The sequence below is a fragment of the Bombina bombina genome, chromosome 5 (assembly GCF_027579735.1).
Source record: "Bombina bombina isolate aBomBom1 chromosome 5, aBomBom1.pri, whole genome shotgun sequence".
Lineage (NCBI taxonomy): Eukaryota > Metazoa > Chordata > Amphibia > Anura > Bombinatoridae > Bombina > Bombina bombina.
In genome coordinates, this window is record NC_069503.1 from 545195968 (window position 1) to 545223193 (window position 27226).

The 27226-nt window shown below is 35.8% G+C and overlaps 1 protein-coding gene across 4 annotated transcripts in view; it reads right to left on the bottom strand.

Moving 5' to 3' along the window:
* Nucleotides 1-27226, bottom strand: part of LOC128660572 (cAMP-regulated phosphoprotein 21-like) — a 435858-nt gene that overhangs the window by 66185 nt on the left and 342447 nt on the right. For all 4 annotated transcript variants that reach the window (XM_053714501.1, XM_053714500.1, XM_053714499.1 and 1 more), the window contains one exon: nt 10316-10442. In XM_053714501.1, the coding sequence (XP_053570476.1) occupies nt 10316-10442 (127 nt within the window). The remainder of the gene's footprint in view (nt 1-10315; nt 10443-27226) is intronic.

Consider the following 27226-nt stretch of genomic DNA (forward strand, 5'->3'; position numbering starts at 1 on the left):
CCTTAGCTCCACCCCCCAGTCATTCGACTGAAGGCTAGGAAGAAAAAGGAGAAACTATAGGGTGCAGTGGTGACTGAAGTTTTTTAAATCTTAAATAGACAGGGCGGGCCGTGGACTCAATACATCACAAGAGAAAGAAATTTATCAGGTAAGCATAAATTCTGTTTTCTCTTGTAAGATGTATCGAGTCCACGGATTCATCCATACTTATGGGATACCAATACCAAAGCTTTAGGACACGGATGAAGGGAGGGACAAGACAGGTACCTTAAACGGAAGGCACCACTGCATGTAGAACCTTTCTCCCAAAAATAGCCTCCGAAGAAGCAAAAGTATAAAATTTGGAAAATTTGGAAAAAGTATGAAGCGAAGACCAAGTCGCCGCCTTACAAATCTGTTCAACAGAAGCTTCATTTTTAAAAGCCCATGTGGATGCCACTGCTCTAGTAGAATGAGCAGTAATTCTTTCAGGAGGCTGCTGGACAGCAGTCTCATAAGCCAAACGGATGAAGCTTTTCAGCCAAAAGGAAAGTAGCCATAGCCTTTTGACCTCTCTGTTTACCAGAATAAACAACAAACAATGAAGATGTTTGACGGAAATCTTTAGTTGCTTGTAAGTAGAACTTTAAAGCACGAACCACATAAAAATTGTGCAACAGAAGTTCCTTCTTTGATGAAGGATTAGGACACAGAGAAGGAACAACAATCTCCTTATTGATATTCCTATTAGAAACAACCTTAGGAAGAAACCCAGGTTTGGTATGCAAAACCACCTTATCTGCATGGAAAACTAGGTAAGGCGAGTCACACTGTAAAGCAGATAACTCAGAAACTCTTCAAGCCGAAGAGATAGCTACTAAAAACAAAACTTTCCAAGATAGAAGCTTAATATCTATGGAATGCATAGGTTCAAACGGAACCCCTTGAAGAACATTAAGAACCAAATTTAGGCTCCATGGTGGAGCAACAGGTTTAAATACAGGATTGATCCTAACCAAGGCCTGACTAAATGCTTGAATGTCTGGGACATCTGCCAGACGTTTGTGTAAAAGAATAGACAAAGCAGATATTTGTCATTTTAAGGAACTAACTGATAATCCCTTCTCCAATCCTTCTTGGAGAAAGGACAAAATTCTAGGAATCCTAATCTAAATCCATGAGTAACCTTTTGGCTTTCTAGACTGAATCAGGGTATCAATGGCCGACTCAGAGAAACCACGCTTTGATAGAATCAGGCGTTCAATCTCCAAGCAGTCAGACGCAGAGAAGTTAGATTTGGATGCTTGAATAGACCTTGGATTAGAAGGTCCTGCCTCATTGGCAGAGTCCACGGTGGAACAGATGACATGTCCACCAGGTCTGCATACCAAGTCCTGCGTGGCCACGCAGGCGCTATCAGAATCACCAAAGCTCTCTCCTGCTTGATTCTGGCAACCAGACGTGGGAGGAGAGGAAACGGTGGAAATACATAAGCCAGATTGAAGGACCAGGGCACTGCTAGAGCATCTATCAGTACCGCCTGGGGATCCCGGGACCTGGACCCGTAACAAGGAAGTTTGTCGTTCTGTCGGGACGCCATCAGATCCAATTCTGGTGTGCCCCATAGCTGAGTCAGCTGGGCAAATACCTCCGGATGGAGCTCCCACTCCCCCGGACTAAAAGTCTGATGACTTAGGAAATCCGCCTCCCAGTTCTCTGCCCCTGGGAAATGGATTGCTGAGAGATGGCAAGAGTGATCCTCCGCCCATCGGATTATTTTCGTTACCTCCATCATCGCTAGAGAACTCCGTGTTCCTCCTTGATGATTGATATAGGCTACAGTCGTGATGTTGTCCGACTGAAATCTGATGAATTTGGCCGCAGCTAGCTGAGGCCATGCCTGAAGCGCATTGAATATCGCTCTCAGTTCTAGAATGTTTATCCCATTCCACTGTTTGAGCATGCATAGTTGCAGTGGTCTGAGGTGTAGGCGGGCATAAGGAACTATGTCCATTGCCGCTATCATGAGTCCGATTACCTCCATACACTGAGCCACTGATGGCCAAGGAATGGAATGAAGAGCTCGGCAAGTGATTAAAAGTTTTGATTTTCTGACCTCCGTCAGAAATATTTTCATTTCTACCGAGTTTATCAGAGTCCCTAGGAAGGAAACTCTTGTGAGAGGGACGAGAGAACTCTTTTTTATGTTCACCTTCCATCCGTGATATCTCAGAAAAGCCAACACGATGTCCGTGTGAGACTTGGCTAGCAGGAAAGTCGACGCCTGAATTAAGATGTCGTCTAGATAAGGCGCCACTGCTATACCCCGCGGTCTTAGAACCGCCAAAAGGGACCCTAGCACCTTTGTGAAAATTCTGGGAGCCGTGGCCAACCAGAAAGGAAGGGCCACAAACTGGTAATGCCTGTCCAGAAAGGCGAATCTGAGGAATTGATGATGATCTCTGTGAAAAGGGATGTGTAGATACGCATCCTTTAAATCCACGGTAGTCATATATTGACTCTCCTGGATCAGAGGAAGAATAGTCCGAATAGTCTCCATCTTGAAAGATGGTACTCTGAGGAATTTTGTCACCACACTCCCTTTGCCCTTCCTAGCAGTTAAGCAGGCAGAGAGAATTACTGGGGGGTGGAGCTAAGGGAGGAGCTATATGGACAGCTCTGTTGTGGGTGCTCTCTCTGCCACTTCCTGTAGGGAAGGAGAATATCCCATAAGTATGGATGAATCCGTGGACTCGATACATCTTACAAGAGAAAAGGGAATACCATTTAAACTGTTACATTCCCACAAAGACAAAGAGGGAAGGTTTTTAGGCATTGTAGGCCTATTATATGGCAAACCAGTAGCTTTTATAAATATCTATGCTCCCAATACAAAACATACCTCCTTTTTCAGATAATTGTTTCAAAAACTTTTAACAATAGCTAAAGGCCTCATTTTCATTGTTTAATAAAGATTTAGATAGCTCCAACCCCAAAATCAATGTATCTAAAAAGATCACAAACTTCCTGTGGAATGCTCTAAGAGATAATAACCGGTACGATATTTGGAGATTGATAAATCCTGAGCGCAAAGATTTTACTTTCTTTTTCTCCCCAAACCACACATATAGCAGAATATACTATTTTCTTACTAACCAACCTGGACTTACAAGTATCCTCCACTCAAAAAAATTAACCCCACTGTATGGTCAGATCACTCAGCTGTAACCACTATACTAAGCTGGCCTGACTCACCTACTATCCCATTCAATTGGAGGTTAGATGAGTCCCTTCTATTTAATACTGACACCGTTGAGAAAATAAGCCAATCCTTAAAAGAGTACTTCCACTTTAATTCTATACCAGAAACTAACAAATTTGCTGTTTAGGAAGCCCATTCATGTTTTATTAGAAGGGAATTCATTAAATACAAAGCTCAGATGAATAAACTCAAACAATCCCAATATGCTGAACTCTTATCAAATGTATCTAAAATAGATTATGAGCATAAATTAAACCCCACTAATACAGAAATTAAAATCAAACTCACCGATGCAAGATCAGTGTTAGATGAATATTTAATGTTAGAAAATCATATTAACACACTAAAATTTAAACAGTGCTTTTTCTATGAAGGTAACAGATCAGGGAAATTATTAGCCAGGGCCCTTAAGCAACAAAAGATCAAATCTTATATATATTAGATTAAAACTGCCTCTAATAAACTAATCTAGACGATCCCTGACATACTAACCCAGTTCAGATCATATTACTCCAAACTATACAATATCACCCCTCAGGAACAATCAGAGATCAAGGAACTTAGGAGCAAAGCATATATAGCTCAAGCCCACACTCCCACCTTAACTGAAGAACAGAAAACTGAATTAAATGAATCTTTTACACAATTGGAAATACTACAAGCAATTAAACAACTTAATAAAGGTAAAAGCCCAGGCCCAGATGGTTTCACTACTAAATACTTTCAGACATACTCAGATATCCTTTTACCATACCTACATGATCTCCTAAACTATGTTGGAGTAGAACATCCTTTCCCGTCGACAATGTTAGAGGCACACATAACTGTGATACCACAACCTGGGAAAACACCCAACTGCCCCGAGAACTTTCGCCCAGTCTCATTGTTAAATGTCAATTGTTAATATAAAAATTTATGCCAAAATCCTAGCCACTAGAATAAATAAATTATTACCCTCACTCATCCATAACAATCAGGGGGGTTTCACACCTAAAAGAGAGACGCATGACAATACTATTAAAATACTTGACCTTCTAGAACATGCCTACACTACCCAGACTCCATCAAATTTTATCTCACTAGACGCAGAAAAAGCCTTTAACATGCTAGACTGGGCCTTTCTTAAACACTCTCTAACCCAATTAGGAGATCAAGTCATAAATACAATTTTTGCGTTTTACCAGCAACCCAATGCTAGAATTGGGCTTAATGGCTCATTATCAGCACCCTTCACTATACATAATATAACCAGGCAGGGATGTCCCTTATCTCCTTTGTTGTTTGTCTTGGCCATAGAAATTCTTGTCAGAAAATTTTCCACAATAATATTACAGGTCTCAAAATTAGCACTCTACAATATAAGTTATCACTTTATGCAGATGACATTATGTTGACTCTTACTTACCCACTGAGCTCACTGGCAGCACTTTTGGCCGAGATAAATTATTACGGTATACACTCAAATTATAAAATAAACCAAAACAAGACAGAAGCAATAACAATCAACATACCTCATGAGGTAGAGGCAGACATAGAAAATAAATATCAATTTCAAATTAAACCAGGGCCCATAAAATATCTGGGAGTGTTTATATCTCATAATAAACAACTCATACTGTTCCATAATTACAATTCACTCCTTCAATCCACGCAGGCTGAATTATCCAAATGGAAACACAAAAACTTGAAATTTTTTGGTAGAATCAAAGCAGTAAAAACGATGATACTGCTGCACATATTATATATTCTACAAACTATGCCAGTCTTTATTCCTGAAAACTGTATCACTAAATTACAAAGCACGATAAACGCATATATCTGGCAAAATAGAATGCTTAGACACTCACCCTTTTCTTAGAAAAATACCATTATTTACACACCAATAGACTAGATCACTATCATGCAATCCTCTTTATTTTGGAGGAATACATCAACTCACTATCATAGAAACTGCAAAAACACATGCATCAAATGCATGCAGAGAACCTCTCTATACATATTTCATATTTATTACCACTCCTCTTGCTGTCCCATACACTCTTTAATACACATAAGAGGGGAGAAAAATAAGTGAAATAAGCGATATATGATTAATTAACTGTTGATGTTATTGGATACAATTGTATGTAAAAGCTGAAGAATGTATTCAGATATGTAATTGCAATCTCATTCTTTTTTTCATTTTTTTTTCTTCTGACTGAAACCTTGCTCTGTACTTGTTATATTTACAATAAAGATTAAAATTATATAAAAAAAAGTAACACATGTAGCTACATTATTATGTATTTTTGATCTATTAAGCTATGTTAATTAACCAATTAATACAAAATAATAGTAAGTGTTAATATCCAATTATTGTAATATTAATGAAGTTAAATCAAGAATCTGCTTTCAAATATATTTGCTATTAGCAATACTGAATCAATAAGTCACCAAGTTCTACTGTTTCTTCTGTGGAAAGTCCTTGAAAAACCATTTCGCTTAACAAATTCCACAGTTCAAAGGGCTGATAAATTTCCAGACAACACTTTACATTTATTGACAGGTACCCAAAAAGTTATTTAAATGTAACATATGTTTTGCAAATGCACAAAACACACTGACATTACTGCTGCCATATTAGATGATGTTAGGGAGCCACTTCACCAAACATAAACAAACACTACTGTGATATCTGTTTAAGGTTTACCTGGTTATACCTGTGTGATATCCCTTTAAGGTTTACCTGGGTCTCTGTGATGTCATAATGAAACCTATTTAGTGCTCCCTGTCCCTACAGCTTACCTAAGGTGCTTGCTTATTAGTAAATCTGTGTACCTCCCAGATTATATCCATTGTGAGTACATTTCTCAGATCTGTTCCTGTTCATTGTCACGACTATTAATACTTAGAATTCTAACTGTATATTGCCTACGCAGTAGGAAATCTTTATCACTCCATACCTGCAAGTGGGTTCACACAAGCACTCCTTTCACAGTACTGCTGTTTCCTGTAAGTGTGACAACTACCTACTGAAATCAATTAAAGATGAAATAATAATAATAATAATCAGCACAAAATAGCAAAATCAATTACCTAACAAACACACATCAGCTGTAACCACAATGACCCTGTTCAAATCCCTAAGGAGATACATATATAACTATATATCTATGGTTCTGGAGCACAAAAGAGTAATTGTACACGTTACCTATTAGCATCCCTACACCCTATTAAAAGGGCCCTTCAACCTGTGATGTAAATCAATAAACCCCGCCACAACACCATTTTGGTAGTCTTTAATCATATCTGTTTAAAATATTACAAAATTAAAAAGGTGGTATTCTCAGCAGAAGCCTTGCTTGATTGGAAAGACACACTGACACTACCTGTTGACGTTCAGAAATGTTTACCTGCCGAAAACAAGTTCAAGATATTTATTAACCCCTTAATTCCTTCCTTTATAGTGACCACATTCTGATGCAATTTTCTTTATGCCTCAGAAATATAACAACACGGTTTTGCATAGATAGTTAATTTCACATTGGCATGCAATCCATTTTTCCTTCATATTGATACATCTGACATGCTACATATGTTTGGTGTGTTTCATTTAAAGGGACATGATACCCAAATGTTAAAACAAGTGATGCAGCATAGCTGTAATAAGCTGAGTAGAAAATATCACCTGAACATCTCTATGTAAAAAAAAGAAGATATTTTACCTCAAAATTTCCCCAGCCACATACCATTGTAAAGGGCCTTTACCAGCCTATAAAGATGCTAGTCCTGTTACATGCAAGGGAGCGCGCATCTAGCATGTGCAGGCACAGTCATGTTATTTCCCTCCTCAGTTTAAGGAAATTTACTAGGAAATCTCTCAGGATTTTAATGAAATCTCATGAGATCACAGTAAAGCAAAGTCATTAGCACTAATGAAGCGGATTGGCTGTTGTTTTTTTCAGCACAAAGCTTACAGTAGCTGAAGGATAACTGTTCACAGAGCACTTACTAGTGTGAGCTGAAGACATTTTGAGGTAAAATATCTTCCTTTTTTACATAGACATGTTCATGTGATATTTTCCTGTCATCCTTTTACAGTTATGCTGCTTCACTTTCAAGTGTATAAACATATGGGTATTATGTCCCTTAAAACATTCATGTGTATTTTAAATATTCAAGGGGAAAAAAAATCATCTGCATTATCAAATGTGATTATTCATCATAAAATATTGTTTCATTACAACAGTATTTACAGAGGTAATTTTTCTCTTTTGGAGAGGCGTGAAACAGTAAGAAAAGAGACCGGTTCACTGTGAGACCTGCTACTCACTCTCTTACAGTGTAACGGCCCCCCTTCCAGCTGCACATGATTGCAGTGCGGAAAGGCTACTGTTGCGACCCGTTTCTAGCCAATCTCATTGCCTGCTGTGTTTGTAAAACTGTAAATAAAGGAAGGATCTTAAAACTTAAGTGAACAAAGGAAAATCAGCAGTATGTCCCTTAGTTTCTGCTGAGCCATTACAGCCTCACAGAGCTGAGGCAATCCTGATGCTTTGAATTGGCACTGTGTGTCCTTTTATTGTTATTCCAACAGAGGTAAAAATGTTTATTTTTCTCTGTTCCCTTATCATACCTTTCAAATGCGGACATAGTAAGTCAAGGCATTTGGGCACATAATTCTACAAAGCACAAACATGCTTCTATTATTTTTTTTTTATTCATAACAAAACGAGGAAAAAAAATATCAAAAACTAAAGTGGTTTAAACAAACATATATTCTAAAAAATGAAGAAAAAACACGTAAACACAAATGTATTTTACTACAGCAAATTACATAGTGTAGACATTTGCATGTCAAAGGACCACTAAACAGTAGAATAGCATAATCAATAAATGCATAATAAATAAAAGCATTTAGTTTGAATTTCACATGAGTAGATTTTTTTCAGATAAATGTCAGTCCGTTTTATATTCCTTCTCACTGCATCATGTGACAACCCCCAGCTAATCACAAAATGTATTTACGTATAGTCTGTGAATCTTGCACATGCTCAGTAGGATGTGGTGCCTCAGAAAGTGTGCATATAAAAGGATTGTACATATTTAGGTACTAGATGTGAATTGGAAGGTGTTCTGTCTGAATCATGAAAGTTTAATTTTGGCTGTAGTGTTCCTTTAAATTATTACTCATTGCTAAATGCTCTGCACAAATATACCTTTATGCATAGGCGTGGCAAATAGATAATCTAACCTCAATATACAAAATTAAGTATGAGTAAAAAAACAGAATTGACTGTATTCACATATTTTTCAAAAAAATATTTACTCTTACTTTTTAGCCATGACAGTATGTGTGATATTTATTTGGCAAGAGAAATATGATCTTAACCCCGAAAGAATCAGTCATAAAGAACTGGAACTAAAGGTTCTAAAACACTTCCACAAACAGCAAACGGCAAAATGTAAAACAGAGTTTTAAAGAGAAAGTGCATGAAGGCCGCTTTACTAAGCTTTAGGGCTATAGTCTCGTTCTTAGTCACCTACACAGCTACCATCTCCTTGAAAGGGATCTATTTTAAATAGCGGACTTGCCTTGATGATTTTTTGTCCTTCTTACGTCTGAGTAGAGGTTAGAAAATACATGTTTTATTAAAAAGAGTTTATAATATTTCTCATGTTAGTAATCAAAAAAAATTCATGTGACTCTTGAGTCTGATGATACTACCACTCCCTGTTGAATTTGTAAGCATAATGTTAAACCACACCCCATATCAATACTTAATCAAGACACATATAACAAACCTAGAATTACCGTCACACCAGTCTCAATGATATTTGTTTCTAAACAAATACTTATATTTGTTGAAAATTCACACAAAGATCTACATCCATAATATGTAATTATATGGAACCCATTCACCAAGATCACCGGTTTTCAAACCTATCCTCAGGATGTCCTAATAGTATTAGGGATGTACAAATGTTTTGCAACATTGGATTTTTTTTTTTTTTTAACACATTTGTTCATTTGTTTGTACATTCTAACATTCGTTTAATGTAATAATATTTCTAATGCTAGTTTTAAATGTGATATTCTAATTGAAATTGATTTATCTGTAATAGTATTTCTAAGGCTCTCTTCAAATGTAATATTCAAATTATGCAATATTCGTAATAGAACATTTTTAATTACCGGTAATATATTTGTATCTATTATGTGTCAATTTACAAAATTCACTACCACATGAACTATTGAACTTCTGAATATTATTTGTTAAATCGAATGTTATATTCAAAATTTTGAATGTGGATATTCGAACATTTGAAAACGAAAGGAACATTTGAAATCCAGAAATATCATTCGGTGACTGAATTTTTATGTATTTTTGTTCCTATCAACATTCAATTGTCCAAAACGAAAGTCCACAGGACTATATGTTCTACCAACCAAATTGCACTTTCACCACATTCGCCCACCCCTACTACCTAACAGACCAGATTTTCAGGATAACCCTGGATGAGAGCAGGTAAAATAACCATGGTTACTAATCAGCTGATTATTTCAACTGTGCTCTAGTTCAGATATCCTCAAAATCTGGCCAGTTAGAGAGGCCTGAGAACAGGTTTGAAAACTAGTGACCTAGATTTTGAGAGATACATTATGCTTTAGTGAATTAGCACCATTGATTAACATAATAATTAGAAATGCCAATAACCCTTCCATAGTACAGTTTATAGCTAACACTATTTAAAGTATATCAATCGTAGTCCAGTAGAACATTCGTATTTATGTAATAAAGCAGATTTCTTATTTTACACTTCTGTATTTTACAACATCTTTGGTAAACCATAAAACAAAATAATAAAAGAAAAAAAATGATAGCTTTGTGATAGCACTGAGAAATGTTATTATTAGCAGCTGTAAAGGTGACACCAGAGATTTCTCCACGGGGACAAGATAGCGCATCCTGATTGCATAGCCTCAAAGCAAAGAATGTTTGTAGTTCAAAAGATGGGACAGCAGAAAGGACACATAGCACTTATTAAAAAAAAATATAGATAATATATTATAAAAATGACAGATGCAAATACCTGTTTGTTGTGGTGCGGGGGGTATCTGTGGACTTCGCTGTGCATTATATTGTACTGAGGCAACAGGTCTATACTGTTGATTTGCTGAGGTAGGGTACTGTCCAGATGGGTAGTAATATACAGGCATCTGTAGAAAACAAGAATAACAATACAGGGTTTATATTTATTTAAAAAGACATATATAAAAAAATATGTTTTTACATGTTTTCATTTACTTTACTGCAAAGGGCTCCAATGCACTTTTATATGTCTATATATGTATAAAATATGTATTTATGTGTTTATATGCGTTTATAAATACATATAAATACATATGTACACACATAATATATATATATATAAATATATATATATATACTGGATCCAAATAGTGCACTCTCACTTGCCAACCCTAAATATAGACCAGGGTGCTTAAAGTAATATTCAATCAAGTCAGATAATAAGCACTCGCTGGATTTAAGCACAGCACACTTTATTAGGCAGTGACGTTACGGGGCATTCAACCCTTCTTCAGGTTGTCTGAAGAAGGGGTGAATGCCCCGAAACGTCACTGCCTAATAAAGTGTGCTGTGCTTAAATCCAGCGAGTGCTTATTATCTGACTTGATTATATATATATATATATATACATACACACACATATTTAGACATGTCATGTGCATGTATCTCTATGTTAAAGCCCTTTGCCAGCCTTATAACTTTTTTGTGCATTATTTTAAAAATAATATTCATTAGATAGTGTTATTTGGAGTGTAACTGTACTTTTCAATGTATTTTTAATGTGTTTTGTGACACTTTTTTGCTTTGCGAAACAGTTAACCAGAGCTCTGAGGACTCGCTATCCCAACACGTGTTAACTTCAATTGTGCTCAAGCGATCGTGTATACTTTCAACTTGTAATTCAAGCGCTACACTTGAAATGCGCAAAAACCCTTGATAAACTCCTTTTCGCTGATGCGCCACTCATAATCGGGCCCATTGTATTTTATTCGCATTTGATTGTGCAATTGTGTCTCTAAATTATGTTAGACGTAAAGGGATATAAAACCAATTTTTTTTTCTTTCATGATTCAGGTAGAGAATAGAATTTTGAAAAAGTTTCCCATTTACTTCTATTATCACATTTTCTTTGTTCTCGTGTTATTATTTGTTGAAGCGATATCTAGATAGGTAGTGTGCACATGCCTGGAACACTACATGACAGGAAATATTGTTGCCATCTTTTGCTTTTGTTAATAGGCGGGGTCAGTTCTTCTCTGCGAAAAGCATTATTGGGCTAAAAAAAAGCTGCACCCAGGTGGTAAATCGCCGGTTGTTCGTTTCTGATAGTGCACTTCTCTCTCTCTGTAATATACAACATTGTTGCAGAACTGCTGCCATATAGTGCTGCAAACACCTGCACGCTGCTGATCTTGCCGTCCTGATTTTTCAACAAAGGATACAAAAAAAGCAAAGACAATTTGATAGTAGAAGTATATTGAAAAGTTGTTTAAAAACGCTTTATCTATCTGAATCATGAAAAATACATATGTTAGGGTTCTTATAACGGAACATTATTCAAAACATTTCTTTAAACAGCCCTGACATATGTATTTTTAATAAGTGTCCTGTTGTAAAGCGGCAATATGGCCACCCTACTACTGGGAGCTAGCTGGTGGCTGAAGGCTTTACATATATGTCTCTTGTCATTGGTTAACCATGTGTTCAGCCAGGCCCCAGTAGTGCGTTGTTGTTCTGCTGCTGACTTTTGTGTTTAATCTCTTTGCAGGGGATAAATACACATTTATATGCAAGCAACAGCGCATTAATACAATTATTTATAAAATTAGGGCATTTTCTTTGTGTTATGTCTCTTTAAGAGGGCACAAAATACAGGTTTTCCCTGGCAAATGTGAAGAAATGTGGAAACTACATCCTATTCATAATCTATTAAATCTATTATTTTTATTATTATTATTCATGATTCAGATAGAGTCAATTTTAAATAACTTTCCATTTTACTTTACTTCAATTATCAAATTTGCTTCATTCTCTTGGTATCCTTTGTTGAAGGAGCAACAGTGCACTACTGGGAGTTAGATAAACATACTGAGTGGGTCAATGTCAAGAGACAAGTATGTGCAGCCACCAATCAGCAGCTAGATTCCAATGGTGCATTGTTGCTTCTGAGTAAAAAAGGTAAAAGTAAAGCACAACAGTTTACATTTCATTTAATAATCAATAATATCGATTCAGGGCATGTGCACTTAAAAATGTCACATCATTTTGAGAAATTTAACAATTTCACATGTGTTTGAGAAATATTACACAACATACTTTAAATGTATAATATTGTAACCTTAAAGGGACAGTCAAGTCCAAAAAAATCTTTCATGATTTAAATAGGGCATGCAATTTTAAACAACTTCCAAATTTACTTTTATCACCAATTTTGCTTTGTTCTCTTGGTATTCTTAGTTGAAAGCTAAAACTAGGAGGTTCATATGCTAATTTCTTAGACCTTGAAGACTGCCTCTAATCTGAATACATTTTGACCACTAGAGGGCATTAGTTCACATGTTTCATATAGATAACATTGAGCTCATGCACGTAAAGTGACCTAGGACTGATTGGCTAAACTGCATGTCTGTCAAAAGAACTGGAATAAGGGGTAGTCAACAGAAGCTTAGATACAAGATAATTACAGAGGTAAAAAGTATATTAATATAACTGTGTTGGTTGTGCAAAACTGGGGGATGGGTAATAAAGGGATTATCTTTCTTTTTAAACAACAAATATTCTGGTGTTGACTGTCCCTTTAAAGGGACATTTTGATGTCCATATTTAAGTTAACAAGTTTCATAGTGTAAAATTGTGTTTTGAGTTACATTTTTTGGACATTTTATTAAACACACACACAAAGAAGAAACAAAATGATGGTTTATTAACTGATCCATGCAAAATGCCTAGATATGCACCTGAACCAGATGAAAATACATTTTCACCATTTAGGTACGCACATATTGTTGAATCCAGTGACAGAAGTAGTGTGCTGCTAGATCTAGTGCATGATACTGTTTGTCAAAAAGACAGCAATATCACTGATTTGTGAATGTGCACCACTTCTGTCAGAAGGTAAAAGTGAATTCCCCAGTTTTATGCAAAACTGGGGAATTGGTAATTAAGGGATTATCTATCTTTTAAAACAACAAAAATGATGGCGCTGACTGTCCCTTTAAGCCTACTTCAGTATGTTCTCATGGAAGGGGCCACATTTTAACAAGGAAACTAAGTGAAAACATTAATTTAATAATAAAATTTAATTAAAGTATTTTTTTTTACCTGTATCGTTTCTCAAACTGAATTTAAAGGGACACTGAACCCACATTTTTTATTTTATGATTCAGATAGAGCATGCAATTTTAAGCAACTTTCTAATTTAATCCTATTATCAAATTGTCTTCATTCTCTTGGTATTTTTAATTGAAAGGCAAGAATGTAAGTTTAGATGCAGGCCCATCTTTGGTGAACAAACTGGGTTGTTCTTGCTGATTGGTGGATAAATTCACCCACCAATAAACAAGTGCTTTCCATGGTTCTAAACCAAAAAAATAGCTTAAATGCCTTCTTTTTCAAATAAAGAAAGCAAGAGAACGAAGAAAAATGAATAATAGGAGTAAATTAGAACGTTGCTTAAAATTGCATGCTCTATCTGAATCACGAAAAAAAAAATTGGGTTCAGTGTCCCTTTAAATTTTGTCTTCCATGTCACTTTAAATTATGAAACAATGCTAATTTTAGATTGTAGCTGACAACAGTCACTAACTGTGTTCACATATTTTTCCAAGTAAGCAGCTGCCAGCAGCTATGTTTTGCTAGCTAACAGATTTGATCCTGCCTGCCCATAGAAGAATCTTAAAGCCATGCCAAGGGCAGCATGGGAGCAAAATAGCCTTAACAGTTTTTATGCATGCTGTACATTTAGCACACTGGGTAAATTAGACAAAGACTTAGGTCTAAATATGGTCAATCAAATCTAGCACATACATATTGTCAAGAATTTTGCGTACATAAAACACTAAAATATAAGAGGCATTTTTCTTATGCTAAGCACAAGTTAAAGAGATAGAAGTGTTAAAATTGAAATGTGCATGAATGTATAAATTGAAACATTTTTAAATATACTTCCATTAGCAAAAAGTTACCACTGTTTCAATGGCATATGTACATATGCTCTGTGTAACTAGTGGTTTAGGATTCAAACATCATGCCTGCTCAGAGAGCTACTGGTGGTGTGTATTGCACTAGTAATTACTCAATTTGTGTCATATAAGCCACTGCTGACAAAATGTGGTGTTTGAATGCTGGTTACGCCACTGAAACACAGCAATGTGATTATATAGTAACATAGTAGATGCGGTTGAAAAAGACAGATGTCCATCGAGTTCTACCTATACAAATCTAATATACTTACAAAAAAGCTTGCGTTGAGCTTACATTAATCCCATTAAAAGGTGACCCATTTAACACAAACAATCACATCCCTGAAATATGTTTCTAGCCAGAAATGTATCCAAACCATTTTTAAATGTATCTTGGGTATTGGCATTTACTACCTCCTTAGGTAATGAGTTCCGCAATGGTATTGTTCTTACAGTGAAAAAAGCATTTCCTTTGCAGGAGATTAAATCTCCTTTCCTCCAGCCTTAAATTGTGACCTCTTGTCGCAAACAATTTTCTTGGAATAAACAGAGCTTCTGCTATCTCTGTATATGGGCCTTGAATATATTTATATAAAGTAATCATGTCACCTCTCAAGCACCCTTTTTCTAGAAAAAAACAGACCCATTTACTATAATCATTTTTTCTAATGAAAATATATTGCAAAAGTGTTTATATTTTAAGTTAAAATGCACTCATGCACATTTCAATATTGACCTTTCTATCCCTTTAAATGAATTGAGATATATTTAAAGGTAATGAAAACCACATATCTTGCAATTTAATGTTTTCCCTTTTTTTAGTTCAAGGCAAACAGCTTGATACCTGTTATTAATCTTTTGTGATTTCTCAATAAAATGGACTAATGGAATATTATAGTACAGTATAGTGTATTACTAGTGTGTCTATAAAATGTGCAATTATTAACTATAACATATTTTATTACAAATGCTTCCTGGTTCTTAAAAGAAATATATGCTTCATTTGGGCTTCAATTAACAATAATTATCATCAAAGCAAAGTTACTTGTATGTGCTTCTTGAACTCTTTTGAAGACTAAGCTCGAACACTTCACTTATCCCACTGAAATAATAATAATGTTCTTAAAATACTGAAAATGAAATACACATTAGAAGCTTTTATTACCTTCGCACTATTAAACATTACATGAAACTATGTTTCAGTGAAAAAGAACAATGGCAGGAAAAAATACATATTAATTCTAAAGTTTAAGTTCTCACATAAACACACTAAGCAAGACAAATTCCAAGACTTAAATGTTTACTTAAAGGGACACTGAACCCAAATTTTTTCTTCTGTGATTCAGATAGAGCATGCAATTTTAAGCAACTTTCTAATTTACTTCTATTATTATTTTTTCTTCATTCTCTTGCTATCTTTATTTGAAAAATAAGGCATCTAAGCTTTTTTTGGTTCAGAACTATTTTTATTGGTGGATTAATTTATCCACCAGTCAGCAAGAACAACCCAGGTTGTTCACCAAAAATGGGCCGGCATCTAAACTTACATTCTTGCATTTCAAATAAAGATACCAATAGAATGAATAAAATGTGATAATATGATTAAATTAGAAAGTTGATTAAAATGTCATGCTCTATCTGAATCACAAAAGAAAAATTTGGGGTTCAGTGTCCCTTTAATAAAATAAATCATTGTTCTGTTAAAGGGACATTCTGAACCGAATTTAAATGAACATATATTAATTATATCTTTAGATAGAAACATATTTACAGTATACAAACACTGGCAAATGCCTCTAGTAAAAGTTATCACTGATTACGTGTTAGAATTTTTCTTTGCACGTGCATATGAAGCACAGTTAGATATTCTCAGTGAATTTTAAATACCACAGCTGCTCATCATGTTAGCAATGATGTAAATTGAGTCATTACCAGATGATACAAGCACCTAAGACTATCTGAGCAAAAGCTGTGTTTAAAATGCTGGTGCCAGGAGCATATTTAAGTACACTCTTCAAATAGCTGTAGCTTTTACTAGAAGTATTTTTGCTAATACAAGTATATTGTAAAAATGTTTGTATTCAAAATGGAAATGCACTTATGTGCATTACAATTTTGTCTGGAATGTTCCTTTAACTACTTGAGTGCTAACGACGGCTCTGGGCCGTCGCAGAGTTTCTCACTCAGGTGCTAACGACGGCTCAGAGCCGTCGCTAGCCCTCTCCCACCTTGAGGGAGATCTGGGGGCTCCCACCCACTCCTTTCCGTTTTGCGGGGTGACGTCATGCGTAATGGCGTGATGACATCACTGCGCAACTTTATTTAAAAATGACAAAGGACAATATAGGGAAAGGGGGCATGCTGCTTAGAAGCCTGTATCTCAGGCATCTAAGCAGCTACAGACCCCCAAGACTGGTATAAGTCTTGGGGATCTGAAAAGAAAAGAAAAAAAGTTATAAAAAAAAAATATTTTAAAAAATGTAAAATTTAAAAAACCCTCAAATGTGCTTAGCACCCAGGTGGGAAAGTGTTTAGCACTCAAAGGGTTAAGTAAAGTATTATATGCGTCAATGGGACACTAAAGTAAAAAATAACCTTTAGTGGTTAATATAGAGCATGCAACTATGAAAAAAATAAAAGAACTCTATTTTGCTTAATTCTTTTGTTATCCTTTTTTGAAGAGCAAACCTAGATAATTTAGGCAAAGTAGATGGGTTTCTTGAAGCATACACAAGCCTTAAAGGGACACACAAATCAAAATTAAACATTCACGATTCAGATAGAGCATGCAATATTAAGATACTTTACAATTTACTTTCATTATAAAATTTTGCAGTGTTTTTATATGCACACTCTCTGAGGCACCAGCTCCTGCTGACCTTGTGCACATGTTCACAGTGTATACATATAGTAGTCTGTGATTGGCTGATTGCTGTCACATGATACAGGGGGCCAGCAAATGTGGAAAAAAATAAATACATTTGTGAGAGAAAAATTTACTGCTTATTTGAAATTCAGACTAAGTGTGAGTGCATTGTTTTTTTTATTATGCACTTGTTTACTATGCTATTTTATTGTGTTAATTGTTCCTATGGCAGCAGTATTTGCAATGTTTGTAGCAAAACAAATATATCTATTTTTTTTTAATTGTGGATTTGATATTGAAATTCAATCGCCTGTGTCAAAAATTGCATCAAGGTGCTGAAATATTTTTTGTGCCACTATACACCATTTTAAAAACTAAGGGCTAGATTACAAGTGGACCACAATCAATAGCGCAGGGTTATGCTATGTTTTTGGTGACCTTGCACAAAGAATACTGTACTATCTGGTATTACAAGTGGACGTTTAAATAACTTAACCAAACCATCTTAACAGAGCCAAAACTTTTTTAGCGTGCGCTATACTTTTAATGAATATCTTAGGGATCGCTATTAGTGCGCTCATTGCACTCATATTAGAAGTGGTGATGTTGCGCTCAATCTTTATCCAAAATACCTCTGTAAAATGTACTGCTTTTTTATAAGCCCTGAAGTAAACCATTATTATTATTAATAGTAAAGCACAGAACTTCTGCACCCTCAGCTTAGTGCACCCTTAGTTTAGCACTCGAGCAACAAGAATATTACTGTGAGCCCCACAGAATTCTATTTTGTACGAGATTTAGCGCACCTGCGCTATAGGACAAGCAGATGTTAGCGCACCCTAGACTATCGCTTGATTGTTAAAAAATGACTTTGGATTTGTAATATGACCAGAAAAATAGAACCGTTTTTGATTGTGCTCAAGCGATGTTAACCCACAATAGCACTAAAGGCTGTGACACACTGCAAGCGATGCGGCGCGAGGCGAAGCAGCTGCTTTGCATCGCGTCACATCGCTTCTGAAGTTCAAATATTTTATCTCTACGCGACCTGACACAGCAGAGTGCTCAGAGATGAAAAGGCAGGACACGCTGAGCGCACACAGCTGCATCTACACGCTGCGCACCGCTCCACTTGCAGTGTGTCACAACCTCTACTTGTAATCTAGGCCTAATAGATTTGGTGCATGTGAAGTATATAAACTTGTGAATAGATGTTTTTAATTAAGAATGTGTTGATTTCTAAAGCTCAAAAGTTTCAGATATAATTGAAAAAATATTTTATTAAATATAAAAAACATAATAATGTGTCAATTCATTGGTAAAAAAACAACTTACATTAATGACTATAAAATCCCTTCAAATGTTTTACTAGAAAGTCATGTTAAAGGGACAGTCAACACTGCAAATGTTATTGTTTAAAAATATAGACAATGCCTTTACTACCCATTCCCCAGCTTTGCACAAATAACATTGTTATATTAATATACTTTATAACATTTAAACCTTTTTTAAATGTCTGTTTCTAAGCCCCTAAAGATAGCCCCATGATCACATGCTTCTGTATTTGCTTTTCACAACAGGGGAAGCCAGTTCATGTGAGCCATATAGATAACATTGTGCTGATGCCCGTGGCACAGCACTAATTGGCTAAAATGCAAGTCAATAGATAATAAATTTAAAGTCATGTGACCAGGGGGCCGTCAGAAGATGCTTAGAAACAAGGCAATCACAGGGGTAAAAAGTGAATTAATATAACCATGTTTTCTGTGCAAAACTGGGGAATGGGTAATAAAGGGATTATCTATCTTTTTAAACAATAAAAAAGATTGAGTTGACTGCCCCTTTAACCTTTTTCAGGTAAAAATTTTAAATGTTTAAATAGTGTTCTTTCCTATGCATACTCTATATTTTTAATGCCTTTGTCTAATCTAAAATATTGTTCATTACAATCATGGATTATAAAGAAATAATACCAGTTTTTTGTATTTCACAGAGTTGGAAGTGAGAAATAAGAAACTCAGAAGGTGCTAATTGAGAGGAATTAGCATCAAGTGAAGATCATTCCCTATACTCTGATTGGATAGATTAATAACAACCAGCTGCATAAAATTGGTATCCTCCACTGCTACAGATTTGCAATCTTCGACCATCTTTTAAAGGGATATGAAATCCAAAATGTTTATTTTGTGATTTAGACAGAGCATACCATTAAAAAAAAAAGTTTCCAATTAACTTCTATTATCAATTTGCTTTGTTTTCTTTGTTGAAGAGATACCTAGGTAGGCATCTGGAGCACTTCATGTTAGGGAATAGTGCTACCATCTAGTGATGTTGCATATTGATAAACAATTGCAAAACAGCTCCCATATAGTGCTCCAGACATGTGCACGCCCCTGAGCTTACCTTCTGCTTTTCAACAAGATACCAAAAGAACAAAGAAAATTTGATAATAGAAGTAAATAAGAAAGTTGTTTACAATTGCATGCTCTATCTGAATCATGAAAGAAACAAAATGGAGTTTCATGTCCCTTTAATGTGTAATAAGGTTTTTTTAATATTATTTCAAAATAGGGCAGTCTGTTGCATTTTCATTTGTTTAGGTATTTGACTGAATATTCTGATTCTTTGAGCGTTTGTACACAAATTAAAGGAACATTAAACCCAAAAATGTTCTTTCATGATTCAGATACAGAATACAATTTTTAACAACATTCCAATTTACTTCTATTATCTAATGTGCTTCATTCTTTAGATATCCTTTGTTGAAGAAATAGCAATGCACATGAGTGAGCCAATCACTCGAGGCATCTATGTGCATCCACCAATCAGCAGCTACTGAGCATATCAAGAGAATAAAGCAAATTTGATAATAGAAGTAAATTAGAAAGTTGTTTAAAATTGCATGTTCTATCTGAATCATGAAAGAAAAAAAATTGGGTTTTATGTCCCTTTAATGCTTCTGAAGCTACAAGAGATACTATTCACATAGTGCTAGTATGGTAGTGAATGCCCAATGTATAAAAAGCTGGCATCTAAGCAGTTAAAGCTATTGTCTCCCCACACCCTGCTGCAAGAACAGAATTCCATTACAAAACACCCTATGATTCAGCCCCTAGGAACTTCTGCTCCATCAATGATTTGAATCCCTTTGCCTACTATCACCTCCTACCATTCTCTATGCTGTCTGAGACCTTGTTCACACTGATGGCTCTAATTACATTTTATCCATTTGTTTGTATATACAGAAAAAAATATGACGACATTGTTTACATGAATCCACTTTACTATGAAAATGAAAGCCTTAAAGGGACATTAAACACTTTGAGATGGCAATATAAAATGATAAATTGTATATATAAAACAACTCTGCAATATACTTTCATTATTTATTTTGTCCTCTTTGCCTGTAATTACATTCTGAAATTGTGAGCTTTTCAGTTCCTGTTAGAAATGGAAGTGCAGAACACTGTTAAATCCAGCACAGCCATTGGCTGCACACTCTAATGACCTATGTATAACTGTCCCTAATTGGCCACAGGAGAGAAGGTAACACAAGTTACAACATGGCAGCTCCCAGTGTTTTATAGACACTAAAACTTTACACTTATTTTGTCACTTTTTAAACAACTAATAAAACTTTAAAAAATACATCTACATGTTAGTCATGGACTAATCTTTTCTTTGAATGCATCATTCTATCTAGCATGTATTTAGTGTTTAATGTCCCTTTAAAACTACCTAAGAACGAATAATGAAGATTTACATCTGGAAATGACTTTAGACCTTTGTATAACATAGTGATGCTATAATCTACATTAACATTATTGCACTAAACTACATTCACTCATATACATGCACATATATCAGATATGTGTACATAATGTAAAAAAACAAAAAGAAATGGTGCATCCGTCTCCTTATTAAACTGGTCTGTAACCTGAGATTAAAGGGACAGTCTAGTCAAAATTAAACTTTTATGATTCAGATAGGGCATGCATTTTTAAACAACTTTTCAATTGACTTTTATCATTAAATTTGCTTGGTTCCCTTGGTGGTATTTTTGAAAAGATAAACCTAGGTTGGCTCAAACTGATTTCTAAACCGTTGAAAAACGCCTCTTAGCTCAGAGCATTTTGAAAGTTTTTCACAGTTAGACAGTACTAGTTCATGTGTGTCATAAATAGACTTGTGCATGGCCGAAAAATTCGGTTTGGATCGATTCGGATGTTTTCGAATTTCGGTTTGGATCGATTCGAATTCGGAAAAATTCAAATTAATTTGTTTCAGATTTGTTTCGGATTCATTCGGATTCGAATAAATTTGGCTGGATTCGGTTCGGTTCGGAAATTCTGAATTTCGGTATGTGTTAGGTGGGATGTGCTGTGTATTAGACTAGTATTATGTACTGTATATTAGGTGTAACCCATAGCAGAGTGATATAACCTAATATACTGTACAATACTAGTGTAATCCATGGCCATCCGAATGTAAGAAATAAATACGAACTAATTCGGATTTATTTGCTAGATTCGGTACTACTGTAATTCAGAAATTCAAATCGATCCGAATCTCCGAATATAACAAATTCGGCCGAATTTCGATTCGGAACGAATCGAAACGCACATGTCTAGTCATAAAGATATCATTGTGCTCACTCCTGTGGTGTTATTTAGGAGTCTGCACTGATTGGCTAAACTGCATTTCTGTCAAAAGCACTGAGATAAGGGGGCAGTCTGCAGAGGCTTAGAAAGAAGGTGATCACAAAGGTAAAACATATATTAATATAACTGTGTTGATTATGCAAAACTGGGAATGGGTAATAAAGGGATTATCTATCTTTTCAAATAATAACAATTCTGGTGTAGACTGTCCCTTTAATTATAGATAACTATGGACACCATTTAACAAGCGCCTTTGCCTGCAAGCTAACATGAGCAAGCCTACAGTCGATCGTTATGCCAGCTCTGAGATAGCAATCACCCCAGAACAACAAAGTGATGAGCTGCACCAGGGTACTTGTTAAAAAACTTTTATTGTAGGTCACAATATCTTCCTTCCAGAAGCATTATTTCACAACAACAAAGGACATTGTGGTGTGTGTAGAAATCACCCAAAGAGCTTATTGCTGACGCGTTTCAGCCTAACTGGCCGTAATCGTAGCATAATGCTCATAATCCCAATCCACCTTTAAATACATTGTGCTAAATTGTGATTGGATAAAACAATTATCCTAGGCGGTTTCTAAGAACACACCTATTATACAGATACACCAATATAAAGTATTATTCATATATGTTTAATAAACAATAATAAGTAATGTAAACATTATACAATTGCTTTTGCTCAGATGAACTCCCGGTTGGGACTAACAGTTGACTTATAGCCTGAATATTATAGTTCTAGACTTTACACTTTTGTTAACTTTTTTATCTCAATTTCAAAGTCTGCCAAAATATCCTTATCATTTTTTATTGCCCTAACCTATTCTATCTAGGCTTTTAAGTCCCTTATTAAACTATTAGAAAATTGAGTCAATAAAAAAACTGAAAAATCTGCACAAATATGCAAAGACTTACAAAAAACTTTTTTTGCATAAAATACTTTCCTTGTCCCTTTGCTGGAGACTAATGTTGCCAAACATTATCCAATTAAATTAATAAATAAATGAATAAACTTATACATGTGCTCCAAATATACTTCATTTAAATTCCAAATCTCAATTTTAATTTTTTGTTTCCGAATTTAAATTAAATTTCAAGCCGTACTCAGGGGATGCCCTTGGACACACAGACCCAAGGATCTTTATTCCCAAAAATTGATTATATCGAATTCTGAATTCAGACCTGTGGGGATTCTAGTCCTGAGTCTGTGTATCCAAAAGGCCTCCCTTTTGGCTAGGAGTTTGTCTCTGTCTCCATCCCTTGCCTTACAGGTTACTTGTTCAATGATTGTCCACCTCATTGTGTCTACATTCTTATTGTGTGTCAATTTAAAATGCTGCACTAATGGTGTTGTCAATTTCCCTGCTTTGATATTATTTATATGTTCACGTATTCTGTCCCGTGTTTCTCTGGATGTGAGTCCTGTGTATTGGACTCCACATTGTACACACGTCAGCAAATAAACCACATAAGTGGGTCGACAATTCAGGCATGAGTAGTGCCTGAATTGTTCCCCTGTTACTGTACTTGAGAAACCTTCACCACACTGTAAGAATCCACAAGCTATACATGATGTATAGCTACATTTGAATACTCCTTTAAATCTTAACCATGATGATTGGTCAAGTTTTGTGGTGCTTATTTGTGTGGGAGCTAGAATATTAGCTAATGTTTTCCCTTTTTTGAACGCATACCTGCACCCCTTTGATACAATATCACTAAGATCATCATCAGCCGATAACATATGGAAATGCTTCCGTATGATATTGCAGATCTGATGATATTGGTTACTATATCTAGTGATAAAGGAAACACCTTCGAAAGCATCTTTTTTCCCAGGCTTCTCTGATTTGAGAAATTGAGACCTGTTTCTTTTGGCTATATCTAATCTAGAAATAGACACTTCCTTTCTTTTGTAACCTCTTTGACATAAGCGGTCCTCTAGTTCTGAAGCCTGTATATCAAATTCCTCCTGAGTTGTACAGTTACGTTTCAAACGTATAAACTGCCCTTTTGTAACAGATCGAAAAACCCTTTTAGGGTGGTTGCTTTTCGCGTGGAGCAGTGTATTTCCTGAGATGGGTTTTCTAAACACCTTTGTAAACACTTTGTTTTCTTTACTCATTAGTGTTACATCTAGATAGTTGAGCTGTGTGACATTAAACTCATGTGTTAGTTTAATCCCCACTGTATTGTTATTGAGGTGCCTTAGGAAGTCCTCAGCTTCTGATTCACTTCCTTCCCAGATGATCAGAAGATCATCTATATATCTCCTGTAGTAATTGATCTTAGCTTTCCAGGGTCCACTATCTCCATAGATGTGGGACAGCTCCCACCAACCCATGAACAGGTTGGCATAGGAGGGGGCAAATTTGGCCCCCATCGCTGTCCCACATCTCTGGAGGTAGTGGTCTCCCTAAAACATGAAAAAATTATGAGTTAACAAGAACTCTGTAACATTCAGGATGTAACTACAAAGCTGGGGACTATACTCAGTCATCCTTTTCAGGAAAAACGATAATGCTTCTAGACCCTTGTCATGAGGTATAGATGAGTACAAGGAAGTTACATCTATAGACAGCCAACTGAAGTGGCTATGCCAAAAGACAGATTCAAGTTCAATCAAAAGTTGCTTAGTATCTCTCAAATGACTAGACAACTTAGATACCATTGGCTGTAGGATGGAATCTAACCATTGTGACATAGGCTCTAATATAGAGCCTATGCCACTAATAATGGGACGGCCCTTAACATCTGTTAAGGACTTATGTACTTTGGGAAGGAAATTGAAAACAGGCTTTATCGGAGAATCTACTATCAAAAATTCACTTGTTTTCTCATCTATAAAGCCTGCTTCCTTTCCATTGTCAATTAAGTGCAATATTTCACGCTTGAATCTTGCTGTGGGATCATGCGACAGTAGCATATACTGGAGTGGGTCTGAAAGTTGTCGTAGTGCTTCTTGAACAAAGAAACATTTATCCATGACAACCACAGACCCACCCTTGTCTGCTGATCTAATCACCAAACTTTTATCTCCTTTGAGACTGTTTAGTGCTGAAAACTCTTCTTTATTTAAATTTGGATGCACATATTGTTTGGCAACATAGGCTAAATTCGTTAGATCCCTCTCCACTCTTCTTTGAAATTGTTCAAGAATATTTCCCCTTATATGTAAGGGATAAAATTTAGAGGCACTTGAAAACAGAGGGCCACTCGATACTTTGTTTGTATCTGTATATGTCTCATTGTTGCCACTTTCAAAGTACAAATTTTCCAGTGCCTCCAAATCACATGCCTCTTGAAATGTAAATGTTGTGTTTGAAAGGGATTTATTTTCAGTTTTATCATGACTCATCTCTGTACCACCTCTAGCAAAATATTTCTTTACTGTAAGATTCCTGATCAGTCTGTTCACGTCCACTAAGGTTTGGAATAAATTAAATGTGTCAGCTGGCACAAAGCTTAGGCCATAATTTAAGACCTTAGTTTCAATGGCACTTAATGGACGCGAAGACAGATTAATCACAGAATTTATTGATACTTGGTTTTTGATCTGCCCCTCCTGGGGGGTTGTCGTTGTTGTAATGGGTTCCCTTTTAGAATCCCTTTCCCTTTTGTAACATTTCCCCCCCCCCTTCGAATCCTTCTGGGACCTTTGAAAAAACCTGCGTTACATCTGATCTCTCTTCTTCCCTATGGGTCCCAGAACTTACTTCATTTGCATAATTTTGCTGATACTTTGAAGTGCTCATTTCTGTGTTGGTCCTAGTTATGGGGGCTAATGTTTGATCTAAGTTACAAGTTATAACCTTATTACTAGCTGTGTCCTCCTCTTCTCCTGAAGTGGAACAATCCCCAGAGGACTCAGCCTCACTTTCATTAAAGGTTACCTTCTTTGATTTAAAAGCTTGTTTATTTTGTTTCTTGCCTGATTTTTTACCTTTGGGGAACCTTTTTTGATCGTTTTCCCTTCTATAGCTTGTTCTTTGTTTTCTATTCCAAATGTAGATTTTATTGTTTTCGTAATCACTTAAATCCCTTAGATATTTATCGTGCTTAATCTCCATAATTAATGCCTTTGATTCTGCCAATGTAACCTGCAGTATTGAATCAAATTTCTTAAATTGTAACTCTTTGCTACGCACATTTAATTCAATTTGCAAAACATCAATTTCTTTCGAAACAGTAACTAACAGCTTGGATTTAAATTCTATTAACATTCCCATCAGTTTAAGTGAACAATCTGAAAGCACCCCATTCCAGACCCTTATGAACTCTTCGTCTTCCACCACAAAGGTGGGAAACTTGTTGACCCTCAGGCACCTGGGTATCATACCCTGATTCAGATACTTTTGCAGTGTCCAAATGTCCCATTTGAGTCTTATTTCTTTCTCTAGGAGAGACTCCATATGCTCAAACAGTTTGCTAAGTGTATAGGTGGAAAAATCAGAGGAAAATACATTCTCAATCTCTAACGTGTTCTCCACACGTTCATCTGACCTCCGCAATGAATAAAATTGTATTACTTCAATGTCCCTCATTTCTTGTTCCATATTGTGAAACTTGTGATATGTGCCGCTTGCACGCCAGAAACGTTTTTCCCAGGCTTCAGAGAAGCCTGGGAAAAAAGATGCTTTCGAAGGTGTTTCCTTTATCACTAGATATAGTAACCAATATCATCAGATCTGCAATATCATACGGAAGCATTTCCATATGTTATCGGCTGATGATGATTTTAGTGATATTGTATCAAAGGGGTGCAGGTATGCGTTCAAAAAAGGGAAAACATTAGCTAATATTCTAGCACCCACACAAATAAGCACCACAAAACTTGACCAATCATCATGGTTAAGATTTAAAGGAGTATTCAAATGTAGCTATACATCATGTATAGCTTGTGGATTCTTACAGTGTGGTGAAGGTTTCTCAAGTACAGTAACAGGGGAACAATTCAGGCACTACTCATGCCTGAATTGTCGAGCCACTTATGTGGTTTATTTGCTGACGTGTGTACAATGTGGAGTCCAATACACAGGACTCACATCCAGAGAAACACGGGACAGAATACGTGAACATATAAATAATATCAAAGCAGGGAAATTGACAACACCATTAGTGCAGCATTTTAAATTGACACACAATAAGAATGTAGACACAATGAGGTGGACAATCATTGAACAAGTAACCTGTAAGGCAAGGGA